This window comes from Bufo gargarizans, chromosome 10 (genome assembly GCF_014858855.1).
Source record: "Bufo gargarizans isolate SCDJY-AF-19 chromosome 10, ASM1485885v1, whole genome shotgun sequence".
Taxonomy (NCBI): Eukaryota; Metazoa; Chordata; class Amphibia; order Anura; family Bufonidae; genus Bufo; species Bufo gargarizans.
The window spans coordinates 115,708,364-115,723,526 of NC_058089.1; the positions used below are offsets into that span (position 1 = coordinate 115,708,364).

The following is a 15,163-nucleotide window of genomic DNA, read 5'->3' on the forward strand; positions in this document are numbered from 1 at the left end:
AGTGTTTGTTCAGGATTAGTAAAACATGGCTGCTCCCCTCCAAGACAGCGCCACCCCTGTCCACTGATTGTGCGTGGTATTGCAATTCACCAGCTTTGCTGCAATACCACACACAACACAAAGACAGGTGTAGCACTGTTTTTGGAAGAAAACAGCCATTTCTTCTAAGGCTACTTTCACACTAGCATTTTTTGCGGAATAGTCATGGATCTGCAAAAACGCTTCCGTTACAATAATACAGCCGGATGCATCCGTCATGAACATATCCGCTTGTATTATCTATAACATAGCCAAGATGGATCCGTCATGAACTCCATTGAAAGTCAATAGGGGACGGATCCGTTTTCTATTGTGCAAGATTGTATCAGAGAAAACGAAACTGAGCCATACGGATCCGTCCTGGCACACAATGTAAGTCAATGGGGACGGATCCGTTTGGCTCAGTTTCGTCAAGCGGACAGCAAAACGCTGCAGGCAGCCTCCAGAGCGGGATGGAGACTGATCGGAGGCAAACTGACGCGTTCTGAGTGGATTCTTTTCCATTCAGAATGCATTAGGGCCAAACTGATCCGTTTTGGACCGCTTGTGGGAGCCCTGAACGGATCTCACAAACGGAAACCCAAAACGCGAGTGTGAAAGTAGCCTAACTGTAGGCAACCCTTGGGATCCAACCAAGTAATATATCTACATGAGGTTTGTACGTTTTCCCACAGTGCAAAGACATAGAGATAGGTAAAGTGGAATTTAGAGTGTGAGCCCCAATGGGGAGAGTGACAACCTCAGTACAGCATCGGCCCCACAGGCATTGAGGCAGGAGTCCCAGCAGACAGCTGCAATAGCAGACCCCACCCATGGTTAAGTGTAGTGCTGCTTGAGGAAGAAAGCCGCCATGATTTTCAAATTCTGTCCAACCCCTTTAATTATGGTTCCCACTCAGCTTTCTCCAAACCCAGAATGGTACCTGCAATGTAACTACGTGAAGACAGAGGTATATACATGGACTACTGGTGATCTCAAGACGTAGGCTTCATCTTTGTGATCTGTGAGGTGCTGGTACATTTTGGGTGGGGAGAAGAGCTCATAGTTTAAGGAATAACTGAACGCTCCTAAACATTTTTGAACTCCAGTCTCCTCCTCTTATGTGTTCCTTACCTGCACGGTGTAAGGTCTGTGCGCTGTTATAGTACGGTCCCTACATTGTAGCAACACATGGCTGTTTCTTATTTTTTCAATCCGACAAAATAATCAAACCCCAAACCTCTTATGTAATTCCGATTTTTCCTAAACACGCTCTAATGTGACACCTAAGTTCCTCCCAGAGCGGAGAAATATTTTAGAAAGGTAAATAAGAAAGAATGGATCCTGGAGCCTTAGGCAGGGTTCACACGGGTGTCACGTTTTGGCTCAGGATGCGTCCGGGGTGCATTGTGGCAAACCCGTGAGAGTAGGTACGCAATTTCCGTTGTTCAGTTTTGATCGCGCGGGTGCAATGCGTTTTGCACATGCGTGATAGAAAACTGAATGTGGTACCCAGTGACTTCTTCACTGAAGTTCAGGTTTGGGTTCAAGGTTGTGTAGATGTAATTATTTTCCCTTATAACATGGTTATAAGGGAAAATAAAAGCATTCTTAATACAGAATGCATAGTAGAAGGTCAATTGAGGGTTAAATTTTTTTTACAAAATGAACTCCTCTCCTCCAATTGATAGCGTAGCTGCCGATCCTGTTCTTTCTTCAGGACCTGTGGTGACATCACTGAGCTCATTACATGGTCCATCACCACGGTGACGGACCATGTGATGCGACGTCACCACAGGTCCTTTAGCCGGCAGCTCATGATTAAAGAAGTAAGAAGAGATCGGCAACTATTCGATCAAGAGGAGGAGGTGAGTTAATTATTTATTTATTTTTTAACCCTCAAATTGACCTTCTACTATGCATTCTGTATTAAAGAATGCTCTTATTTTCCCTTATAACCATGTTTTAAGGTAAAATAATACAGTGAATAGACTTTCATCTTAGCAACCATTCGTGAAAATCGCACCGCATCCGCACTTGCTTGCGATTTTCCCGCAGCCCCATTTACTTCTATGGGGCCTGCGTTGCGTGAAAAATGCACAGTATAGAGCTGCTGCGATTTTCACGCAACGCACAAGTGATGCGTGAAAATCACTGCTCATGTGCACAGCCCTATAGAAAATAATGGGTCTGGATTCAGTGTGGGTGCAATGCGTTCACCTCACGCATTGCACCCGCGCGGAAATGTGAACCCAGCCTTAGGGAAATACAGAATTATGCCTCATTCACACGTCAGCGTTCGGTCAGTGATTTCCATCACTGATTTTAAGCCAAAACCAGGTGCGGCTCTAAACGCAGAACAGGTGCAGATCTTTCACTTCTACCTTATGTCTGTGAAGGCTCCAATCTTGGTTTTGGATCACAGTCACTGATGGAAATCACTGACCAAAACACTGACGTGTGAATGAGGCTTTAAGGTTTTACTATTTAAGATTGATTGTCATGGATCTCCTACTTGAGGAGGTTATTAAAGGGGCTGTCTTATGAAACAACCCCTTTCACTACACTCTATTAGGGCATATGGATTTCATAGCAGAAGGTTCCCTTCCCTCTAGCCAGGGCAGAGAACCAATGACTTAAGCTGGATTTACACTGCCCGATTGTCGGGCAGATTATCAGAAAAGAAAGCTTTCCGATGACTTCCCTGTGTTTAGGTTCATCAGATCACCTGATGAACAGGGCAACAATCCTTAATCCGGACGTCTCAATCATCGTTTCTGGGCAGCAGATCGTGCTGCGTGAACCTCAATCTGCTGCCAGAAACAATCAACTTGTATGAGGACGGGTGACTGCAGTGGCCATTGCTGCTCCCCATACAGTAGAGGTGATCGTTGCCTGTAAATGCCGCGCTTCACCTTTACTGACAAGAGGGCAATTATCAGGGAAGAACGCTTCCTTCCCAATAATAGACTGTTCCATCGGGCCGCGTAAATCCAGTAATAAGACAATAGATCGCCTTCCCCGGCAATCAGCTGCCATGTTTTCTGAAGCTGGCCCCACGGAGATCAGGAAGGTTGATGGTGATGCTTGACTTACGTGGTCTTGTCATGGTTAGCTTTTCTACTGCAAGGAACCGACGTTTGGGTGTTAAAAGAATGAGAAGAGCAACGAGGCTGAATATCAAAGCACTTTATACAACAAAAACACAAACAGGTAGTAGCTTACACATGAAAATGTACAAATGTGCTCCTCCATTTGGATGGAGGAAGCAAAAGACCGTTAGAAGTCAGCATGCACGAGTCAGAAAGTCCCAGTGTGCCAATATCCTTGATGGGGGGGGACACGGAAGCTTCAGGTCACATTGCTATGATGGCATTAGCTGGAAATCGTTGACCTCAAGGACTTATGCTCCACCCGATCTTCCAGCTCATTACTGCTTGTCTGTGCAGCGTATCATATAGGATGACATCATTGATAGGAACCCCATCTCAGTCTTAATGTGTTTCATGCTATTGCCCCTCCTCAGACGACCAGGATTGTTCACGTCCCTTCTGACTATACATACCCTTCTAGGATAGCTCTATGTATCGCCACCGTTAAACTTTATAATACATAATAATATACAATAAAAATACAAATACATCATAATATACAAACAGCAACACATTGATCTAAAAAAAGGTGTCATATCAAAATCACCTCTCAGACCTCCAGGAAACTTAGCCAGGGTATAAGACTCCACTACTGTCCAAATGGAGATGTTTCCACCATCAGTCTTTACGCTAGTATCTATGAGCGTGGCCTATGAGGGCACAGCCCACAATCGTTATACTCAAGGCTTCTGGTTGATGCACACATCGTCTTTTCCGTTGGCTAATACTTAAATAATATGATACTCTGGTTCCAGTTTCCTTTTGGTTATTCTGATGTAATATAGATTACAAGTACAGCAACCAAGGTAAACAACAGCAAATTTATTATTACCACTACAGGAACCATGTATTGTATATTCTCTAAATGGACCATCAAATTTTATTTTTTTATGCATTAGTGTAATAAATTGATATTTTTTTCACAACTAGTTACATTGTTAGTAGGTCGTACTGGTTTATCTGAATGTGCAATTTTTAGCTAATTTGAAATATTTTAATAATTCTTATTTTATTCTTTTTTAAACTACAAGACAGGCAATAAAATCTGGAGAATTTGATTCTTTAAAACAGAGAAATATAACCAAAAATATCCATCTCCATGTACTAATAATACCCTAATTTAGCATCTATACAATGTCCCTAAATTATCATATTTGCCATTTTCTAAGAAAGAAAGATGTACAAGTGTAAACACTGTATATCAGTGATATCCTTCAGCAGTGTATCGAGAGGTGGAAAAAAAGGCTAATAATTTAAGAAAGTCTGCCTGCTTCAAGACGTCTCGAATGTTCGTTACCGTATTTATTGAAGAATAGCAGCTGATTACGTTTATGTGAAGGTTCAGAGTAACGGGCTCCGATGAGAGAGTTAACATTAACGAATATTAATAGTCGTCACAAGTGATTCTTCTCTGTCTAAAATGTAGGGGTTGAGAATGGTAATAATCAGAGATTATAGGACAAGGAGCCTTACACCCCCCGGTTGTATTATTCTTTTTTTTTTTGCTTTGCCACAGCAGAAGAATATCATCGATGTACCTCTGCCACAGAACCCTATGAGACGGAGGTACATCAAAGAGACAAACCATCTCTCAGTCCAACATACAGAATAGCAAAACTAGGTGCAATCAGGGTCCCCATGGCCGTCCTGGTTGTCTGTAAAAAGAAAAAAGAATCAAAAAAATAATTATGCTGTAAAATAAAATTTTAAAAAAGATAACAATGTAACAAAATGCCTAAAATAATGTTTACGATTTGCATGAAACACATCAAAACTGGGGTCATTTGATGTCGTCCTTTGTGACAAAGATACACAGATAAGCAATAAGAAGTCAACATACAGGTTAGAGCATAGGTGACGTCTGCGCCTCGTGGCGAGGAATTCCCTATCTGCATCTAAAGTACGTCCAGGAGGTATGGTGAGGTTTCCTTATTACTTTCCTCCATACCTTAGCATATCTTTTAATTATTTATCAAGATAGGCAAACTGGAATACCATTCTCATGGATTTGGATACGATGGGGCAGAATTGCTTATCCTGGATACCCTAGACCAGGCATCCTCAAACTGCGGCCCTCCAGCTGTTGCAAAACTACAACTCCCAGCATGCCCGAACAGCCTACAGGTATCAGCCTACAGCAGGGCATTGTAGAGGGCCGCAGTTTGAGGATGCCTGCCCTAGACAGTCTAAAGATGTGTCTGGTTTATCATCGTAGCTTGGTGGATAGCTAGGGCACCTTTGTCTAACTTTTTTTTTTATCACTTATTGGTTGGCTTGCTTTGCAAGAAAATTCTGTGAAAAAAATTTGGAGCAATTTTGGTACAAAAATTATGCATCTTAGGCGACACACGCTTTTTCACTGACACGCTTTTTCACTGACCTTATAGAGCTGGAATTTTTTTAAAGATGCCCCAAATTTCTCCAAAAATGCACTAAGTTGCACCCAATTATGCCAAATGGTGCCAAATTTCAGAGGACTTTACAACCTTAATAAATGTGGACCAATGTGAAGGTCATGAAAGCAGAAGTCCAGGTTGAATATGTGAGTATCTACAGTATCTATCTAGCTCTTTATTTTCTTCAGTCCTGATCAATTTGCTGATTAGCTTGGCTCCATTAGGGCACAGCCATGATAAGTGACTCTAGGTGAGCGGCATTGTCTACTGGAGTCTGAAGTGGTCTGAGATGGCCTCCACTGATTTACTGCTTCTGTAAAGCATGGAGGATAGAGCAGAAGACCCTGAGAGCACTGGGCATTAGAAACTGCTGAGTCTAACCACTTGGCACAAAGATCTGGGGAACTAAACACTGGGCACAAGGCGCTGGGGCCAAAGACAATTGTATGTAAACCACTTAAGGGTGCCTTTAGCCTTGGACACAAAAAAAATAATTCTAAGAACTTTACGAAATTGACAACCTAAATTTACAAAACACCACAAAGTGAATCAAATGCGTCTCCTAGACCAAGAATTACGACCTGATATAGACATGTAAAGCAAATGCATATGTCATACACGCTTATGTTACAAAACCGAATCCCATAGTGGGCAGACTTGGATCTGTCCTCATCTGAAGAACCTTGGAGGAAGAAAAATATGTATATATTTGCAAGTGTAAGACAAAGATTCGGTGTCTTCTTTATAAATTGTGTCACTTGGGTGAGATAAAAGAGGTCCGGTGAAATGATCGCGCTGCGTACACTGCCGAGAACCTGAGGAGGAGGATGAGGAGGCTCCACTTTCAGTCTAATGATAAGTTTGTCCTGACTTTTCAATCAGCACATTGTCTATTTCCTGAAGACAGTAAATACATAAATAATGACTGCTAATAAGCTGCTATTATTATCTCCTGCGGCAGAGAGAAATCTAACACTCACCTCTCCTCCGCGCCATGGCTACTATACGAAATACCTGATAGCTGACCCCTATTCTTCAAACCAAGATTGCTTCCTTTATTCTATCACTTATACCACAAATATATCTATCTCTCTCTCATATCTATCTATCTATCTCATATCTATCTATCTATCCCATATCTATCTATCTCTCTATCTCATATCTATCTATCTCTCATATCTATCTCTCTCTCATATCTATCTATCTATCTCTCATATCTATCTCTCTCTCATATCTATCTATCTATCTCATATCTATCTATCTATCTATCTATCTATCTATCTCTCATATCTATCTATCTCTCTATCTATCTATCTCTCTATCTATCTCATATCTATCTCATATCTATCTATCTCATATCTATCTCATATCTATCTATCTCATATCTATCTATCTATCTCATATCTATCTATCTCATATCTATCTATCTCATATCTATCTATCTATCTCTCATATCTATCTATCTATCTATCTCATATCTATCTATCTCATATCTATCTATCTCTCTATCTATCTATCTCTCATATCTTATCTATCTATCTCATATCTATCTATCTATCTCATATCTATCTATCTCATATCTATCTATCTCATATCTATCTATCTCATATCTATCTATCTATCTCTCATATCTATCTATCTATCTCTCATATCTATCTATCTATCTATCTATCTCTCTATCTATCTATCTATCTATCATCTATCTATCTATCTATCTCTCATATCTATCTATCTATCTATCTATCTATCTCTCATATCTATCTATCTATCTCATATCAAATCAAATCAAATCGGCTTTATTGGCAGGACTAAATACATTTTAGTATTGCCAAAGCAAGTGGGAAATAATTGGGTAGGGTTGGGGGATGGGGACAGGTCCAGGGTGGGGGTATAGGAGTCCATGGTATATCAGGCTATCTATATCTATCTATATCTATCTCTCTATCTATCAATTATATGTGGCAGATGGGTCTCTGGGTCCCCTCAGGCACAATGTTCCAGGTGTGATGACAACCTTTGCCCTCCTTTAAATCCCTAATCTCTTTTATCTATATATCTGTGAAATCTGTGCTCCTCGGACCCCTTTCCTCTGCTTCAGGTTTGATAAACGTCCTCTCTAGTTGATAAAAAGTGTCGGATCGTAACAAAGACTGCACTTTCCATTTAAAAACCACTTCACCAGGGGAACAAATGTTCCTTTGGAAAATGTTAATCATAGATATGTTTTAATTATTTAGTGGCCTATTTCAGCATATCTAGGGCAAAATTACCAGTGGTGTCATTAAGGTAGTGAGCCTGGTGTGTCTGGCACCTCACACCTGCACGTCCTGCGCGCTCACCTGTGAACATATGTACAGCTCACCCCCCGCCATCGCCCGCTCAGTTTATTGTGTTTACTATAATTTTCTTATTAATCCACTATTAGAATTTAAATCTTGGTGGACATGTAATTGCAGCAATTTGCCATAATCTTTTACATGAAATATGAGATGGTCTCAGCTGGGTCCTGGATTTTCCTATGTTACTCTTCATATAGGTGATCGATTGTAAGGTCCTGCACAACCTACAGCACCATACTGGCTCAGGGTTGGATGGAGATGCAGAAATCTACGGGACCATACTGTATCCTCATAAGACTTAGAATCGTGGCAGATACTGGTTTGAAATCCAAAGAATATTTTTCATGGGACAACCCTTTTAAAAAGGCAGATATGGCGGCACAGGTAGTGTTAGTACTCTATGTCACTATAAAGAGTCACGTCTACGGGTCTCCATCCCAAAAACGGACTACACAGCATAGGGATTGGCTGCATTTGTACCAGGTACTGTGCGTATATACCCTGATTTAGCTACTATACCCACAATATACCCCAAGACACTCTATAGGCAATTATGTGTACATATTAGGCCTCATTCTGTCCTTCTGTTGTCTCATAGGAAAAGAAAAACATAATGTCAGTCAAAGACTAAGGCTACTTTCACACCAGCATTAAAGTTTTCCGGTATTGAGTTCCGTCATAGGGGGTCAATACCAGAAAAAAACGCATCAGTTTTGTCCCAATGCATTCTAAATAGAAAGCAATCCGTTCAATATGCATCAGTTCAGTCCCTTTTACGATATTTTCTCCGGCCAAAATTCCGGAACACTTGCCGGATTGCCATTGAAATGTATAAATGCCGGATCCGGTACCAAATGTTCGAGAAAAACGGATCCGGTTTCGCGGCCTGCGCATGCGGATGACTCCGGAGAGACGGATCTAGTATTGCAATGCATTTGTCAGACTGATCCAGAAACAAATTATATCCGCTTGCATACGGATTTCCGGATCCGGCAGGCAGTTCCGGCAACGGAACTGCCTGCCGGATTCTTTTAACCCTAGTGTGAAAGTAGCCTAAGCTGTCACTTGACGGACAGCGATGGTGCCCAGTGGACCCGGATGACTATAATGAGGTCTGTGAATGGTCTGAGAATTTTTGACTGCTCCTAATAGAATCTCCAGAGCAGATGCGAATGAAGCCAAATAAAGAGAAAAATAGCAAAAAAGTTATATATTAAGAAAAAAACCTAATATATACAGTAAATAAATATGGCTATTGACTGCCTCAGGTGACGCAGTCCAGCCCTGAATAGTCTTGTGAAGCTCTTGTCATTATTTTATCGATTTAAGGTGTCCGTGTCTTCAAAGCCTGCTCCGCATGCGAATAATCACCGATGTACAGGTATTTGTTTTTGATTAAGCAGCAGTCCTTTCCTGTGCAAGCAGCTCCCTGAGATGGGACGCACATTAAATGTTTGATAAACAAACCCCACCTTTAAAATTGCATTTTGCAGCTATATTTAAAGATGAACACAAGAACAGCAAAAAAAACTAAAACAAAACAAAGATACTAAAGAAAAATATAACAAATAAAGAAACAAGTTTAAGGCTACTTTCACACTGGGTCCGCCTGTGACATCCGTTTCAGGGCTCCTCTCACAAGCGGCCCACAACGGATCAGTTCAGCCCCAATGCATTCTGAATGGAAAAGGATCCGCTCAGAATGCATCAGTTTGCCTCCGTTCAGCCTCCATTCCGCTCTGGAGGCTGCCTGCAGCGTTTTGATGTCCGTCTGACGAAACTGAGCCAAACGGATCCGTCCTGACTTACAATGTAAGGGTCCATTTACACATCCGCAATTCCATTCCGCATTTTGCAATAGCGGACAAGTATAGGCATATTCTCTTAGTGCCGGCAATGTGCGGTCTGCAAAATGCAGAACGCACATTGCCGCTGTCCGTGTTTTGCAGATCCGTGGATCCGCAAAACACACACGGATGTGTGAATGGACCCTAAGTCAATGCGGACGGATCAGTTTTTACTGACACAATATGGTGCAATTGAAAACGGATCCGCCTCCCATTGACTTTAAATGCAAGTCAAAACGGATCCGTTTGCATTATCATTTTTTTTTTTGTTCATGGTAATGCAAACGGATCCGTTCTGAATGGATACAAGCGTTTGCATTATAGGTGCGGATCCGTCTGTGCAGATACCAGACGGATCCGCACCTAAACGCAGGTGTGAAAGTAGCCTAGGCGTTGTGTCACTTCAGCAAACGTCATTCATCACATGGAGAAAGTGAATAGGAGTCACTTACTAATGTGTACTGATTGTCCATGTTGCCTCCTTTGCTAGTTGGATTCATTTTTCCAACACATTATACACTGCTTGTATCCAGGGGTTACGGCCACTGCTGCAGCGCAGATACAAGGTGGCCCGGACGGGAGCTGCTGTGCATGTGTGCCCATGCGTGCTCCTACAGTTTTGGCTGAGGACTGAGCTTTTTCCTATAGTGTGCAAGCACGTCCACCGCTGCTGGACTGCAGGGTGGTCGTAACCCCTGGCAACAAGCATTGTATAATCTGAGGGAAAAATATGAATCCAGCCAGCAAAGGAGGCAATATAGACAATAACAATACATTAGTAAGTGTCTTGTATTTACTTTCTCTACATGATAAATACCATTTCTTAGCGAGACAGCCCCTTTAAAACCAAGCGCTATTTCCAATTAATATTTCTATATTTCCTTTCATACCACACGATCTTCCTCTGTCATGCTAATGAGAAAAATATTATTTTATGACCTTTTTATGATGCAATCAACATAATGGAATAAAAAAATCTTTTTACCCCAAAAAATTATTTTGCTAAATAAATTTATGAAAAATGAAACAATACTTGTCATGAAGCCAAAAAAAAGTGAAACTATAAATCACATTTAATCTCTCTCTCTCTCTCTATATATATATATATATATATATATATATATATATATATATTTTATATATGTGTGTATAGTCAAAGTTTCATCTTAATGGCGAGAGCATTCCTTAAATGAATATTAATGCCACTGCTCTGCAACATCTGTTTCTATTGATGAATGAAGGCCATAAGGTCTGTACAGTATAGAGTAATCTGCAATATAATAAAATGGTGCAGGATCCATTTATCAAGAATTTTATATGACCAGATTGTTGGTTCATCGATGTACCATTTGACAGATGTGTCTCTTACAGTCAATGTATTTAGAGTCAATACTTCAACGTAACAGCTGCTCGCATCAGTAAGTGATTTTACTGGTGTCAATAGTGGGAGTTTGGAGAGAATTAGCTGCTACAGATAATCTAGTTAGATGTTACCAGGATCTCTCTGGGCCATTAAGTGTCTCTGATTTTTTCTAGATGTTTAGAATCTGCCAGGAGGTTTTTGTTACAGTGTAAATCTCTAGGTTTAAGACCTCATGCACACAGCCATAGTCTGGATGGATCCATAATACAGCGCCCATAGTGTGACTTCGATTTTACCATAGCATGTTCCATCACATGTTCCATCACCCTATGGGTTGTAATATAGGTCTGCCACGTGCATGAGCATTTAACAAGGTCTTCCCATAAACATCAATGACCACTGGAAGCTGCATGTGAGAAGAGATCCTAGAGTCCCCTGTGTGAACGATGCACATGTGTGACCACTCTATTCGGTGTCTATCGGACCATCAAGTACAGTTCTCAGCTCAGTCAGTTCCACAGATGTCAATGGAGCAGTGGTCACACATTCGCATTACTACGCCATTCACATAAGTGACTCAGGGTCCCCCATTTTAGCGATTGGTGGTGGTCCCAGTGGTCGAACCTCCACTGATCATCCATGTATCGCCTATCTACAGTTAGTTTATGGAAAAAACATGTTTAAGGTCCCATGTAAAACAATTGTTTTCCATTTCATTATAAACATATGTGGCTCCCATTGGCTTTATGGTCAGGTTTTTAGGACCATAAAAATACTACATTGAAAGTCAAAAGTGAGGACAAGAACTTGACCCACTTTCATCTTGATAAGTTCTAAAAAAAAACGGTGCCGGGACTTCTATGTTTAGTAGGCTTGTGTGACTGTTAGCTAATAATTCCAGCAACTATTAGAAATTTTTCACTTCATACAAATTTAACCTGTCCTTAAAATAAAAACATAGTTAAATCCATCCATAGTACATTCTGCTTACAAGTTTCGAACCCTCTTGGCTCTTATTCATAGTGAATAAGAACTAAAAGGGTGAAAACGTGTAAGCTGAAAGTACTTTTGGTGTCCATTTCTATGTTTTTCATGTAAGGACAAAAAAAAAAGTGGATTTTATTAAGTTTTAACCGTTGCTGGAATTTTTTAGAACAAGTTTTACTCAGATTGGCAACTTTAAAGAAGGCGGGGATATCGGTAAGATGCCTTGGGTATACACCACATGAGCTCAATCTAATATTGTGATAAAGATTGTTGGTTAGGTACCAAGGTTAACATCTGATACCGTACAATGGACTTTGTTGGACAAAAAGATCCATATTAAACATATTTGGTAAGTTAACGATTGGACAATTTATGGCATCATATGACTTGGTTCTCTCTACATTTCGCTCTAATATATGAACTTACCGCAGAGGTCAGGTCTTTTCATACATCCGCTGTTTGCTGTGTTGCTTCCAAGTCCATTAAAAGCAGCCATGCCCTCAGAGCTGTATGCTCGGAGAACGGAGAGCATATTCACCTGCTTCTCCAAAGCATCAGGAACTGGTGCTTGATCAAGTTTTGCAGAGCTTTGTGGAGCATCGTGGGGTAATGGAAGATTTGGATGCCATGGCTTCTCCATCAGTTGAGATGTTGGGGACCCCATATTTTCTGAAGACCTTAGAGGGGTTGAATTTGAGTCAGCATCTTCCATGTCATTTTCTTCTTTGTTCTGTTCATCATTCATGTTTTCAGGTTCTGTTTCAACTTCCTCCTCTTCATTTTCATCTTCTTTGCATGTTTCCATGTCCTCAGAGGAGGATTCATCAGAGAGATCATCAGTAGCAACTGTATTCACAGAATCACACTGCAATACATGGGAGTCATCGTCAGGTGGAGACTGAGAGTCAGTGTCCATGTGTTGCACATTGGCCCCTACTGAACCTGGGTAGACACCAAACTGCTTATAGAATTCGGTTGGGAAATTATTAAACATGGCATCCATATGACTGGGCCATGAACTACCTTTATGATCAGGTAACATCTCCCTAGTGTTGCCTTGTAGAGCTTTTTCAGAAGTTTGCAATGGGCTCATTTTTGAGGTCATCATTTCCTTGCTACATTGGACTGAAGAAGACGAGGCCATAACTTTATTGGCTTGTCCTCCCATTGTACAATCTTTACGTTTTGCTTTTCCGAGATGGTTCGCTTGGAGATGAAGGGCCATCAGTTCCATGGAGGATGTTGTAAACGAACAAAACAAACAACCATGCCAAGCAATGTTATCTTGGACTGTGATCGATGAACCTGGAAGTGACTGGGCATCTGGCCTCACAGACAAGTCCAAAGGTTCATACTGAGATTTCTCCATTTTTCTCAGAGGTATTTTGTTTTCTGATTTATCTTCACCATTGTCTGATCTGGGGGCTTTTAAAGGAAGTGAGTCAAGTAAAGCCTTCTCCTTCAGTTCTTTTTCTTTCTTAAGAGAATTTATAACAAAGCTGTCCATAAAGGCTTGCAAAGAACCTTGAAAGTTCACACCATTGCCTACAATGTTAGGGTATGTTCTTGCAAACTCTGCAATGCTAGATGCTTTTGAAGACATCTCAGATTTTTTCAAAGCTTCTGATGAACACTCAGAACTAAGGCCGCTTGACTGGCCCTGGCGGTCTCCGGAAGACATAAACCCAGTCTGCCACTGTTGTGACATCATTCCACTTCTGAAGTCTATTCCGGGAAGGCCTTTAAATGCTCCTCGTAATATGTCTGGTCTCATAAAGAGGGAGCTCTTACTTGATGTTTCATCCTTGTGGTCCTGGTTTGGTGGATGCCCATGGACTGGCAGTGGACCAGAGCCATTCTGCCTTTCCCTGTGGTGGCGCTCCAGGTGGTACTTCAAGGATGCTGACTGGGTGCCAGCATAGTCACAGTGGGGACATTTATAAGGCTTCTCACCTAAATATGAGCAAAAATAAATAATGGTCAAAAGAACTGACAGTCACAGGTTTTTAAAACCACATAGCCTTGACAGTAACAGATTAAAGAGCACCTGTCAGTAGGGTTAACTCTATTACCATGGGAGGGTTGATCCTGCTGATTAAAATTATACCAAAGTGCATAGCTAGCACTGGAAAGCTGAGGCCTTGACCCCATCACTTAGCACTCTAAAGCTCTCATTTCCATGAAGAATAGAAATCATGCCACAACCAATTTTTACAAGACAGGTATCAATTTTAATCAGCAGGATCTCCACCAGACAGCATATCTGGTTTAATAGGGTTGATCACGCTGACAGGTGCTCATAATATATTTTAACAAAATTGGATATGTCTTTATGTATTCAAAGGGGCTATCCAGGATAAGAAAATAAGGATCCTTACTTCCAAAAACAGCACTATAGGTTGTGTGTGGTATTACAGCTCAGCCCCATTTATTTTAATACAGTTTAGAAGCAATATCGGACACAACCCATGGACCCCGTGGCGCTGTTTTTCCGTTACTATGGGTTAACATACAATCTGGTGACTTTACAAAAGGTGATACAATTACCTATACTACTGCAGCAGACAGTAGTATTTTTTCTGTTTTTCAAAAAATATATATTTCTGAACAAAATATTCAGCTAATCTTTTCTTTTAGGCTATATGCACACGAACGTTGTTTGTTCCCGTGTCCGTTTTAGGCATTGTTACAATGGATCCGCAAAAAAAAAAAAAAAAATGATGTCATACGGATGTCATCCATTTTTATTTGCGGACCGCAAAACACATACAGTCGTGTGCATGTAGCCTTAAGCTGTTGAAGGATGTCTCAATTAACCTTAGAATATCATTAAACATTTCTGCTTTTCATGTTCACTCTTTTATTTAATTATAATGGCAATATTTTTATTTTCTGGTTAGGAATAAAAAATAAAAAAAATCCCTTTTTCAGATGGATTTTTAATGTCTATATTAATGTATATTCCATTTTTTTCCCATTTGGAAAAATTCACTTTGTCTCCTTGTAAAACGAGAAGTTTTTAAGATTCTAAACCTGTGGATTAAACATGAGTGAAATAAAT

At 40.7% G+C, this 15,163-nt stretch overlaps 1 protein-coding gene across 1 annotated transcript in view; it reads right to left on the reverse strand.

Moving 5' to 3' along the window:
• Nucleotides 1-3,198: 3,198 nt before the first annotated feature.
• ZNF536 (zinc finger protein 536) overlaps nucleotides 3,199-15,163 on the reverse strand; it is a 338,062-nt gene continuing 326,097 nt past the window's right edge. Inside the window, exons 7-8 of the mRNA XM_044269573.1 lie at nucleotides 12,529-14,055; nucleotides 3,199-4,825 (exon numbers count right to left, since the gene is read on the reverse strand). Of these exons, the coding sequence (XP_044125508.1) occupies nucleotides 4,788-4,825; nucleotides 12,529-14,055 (1,565 nt within the window). The 3' untranslated portion in view covers nucleotides 3,199-4,787. The remainder of the gene's footprint in view (nucleotides 4,826-12,528; nucleotides 14,056-15,163) is intronic.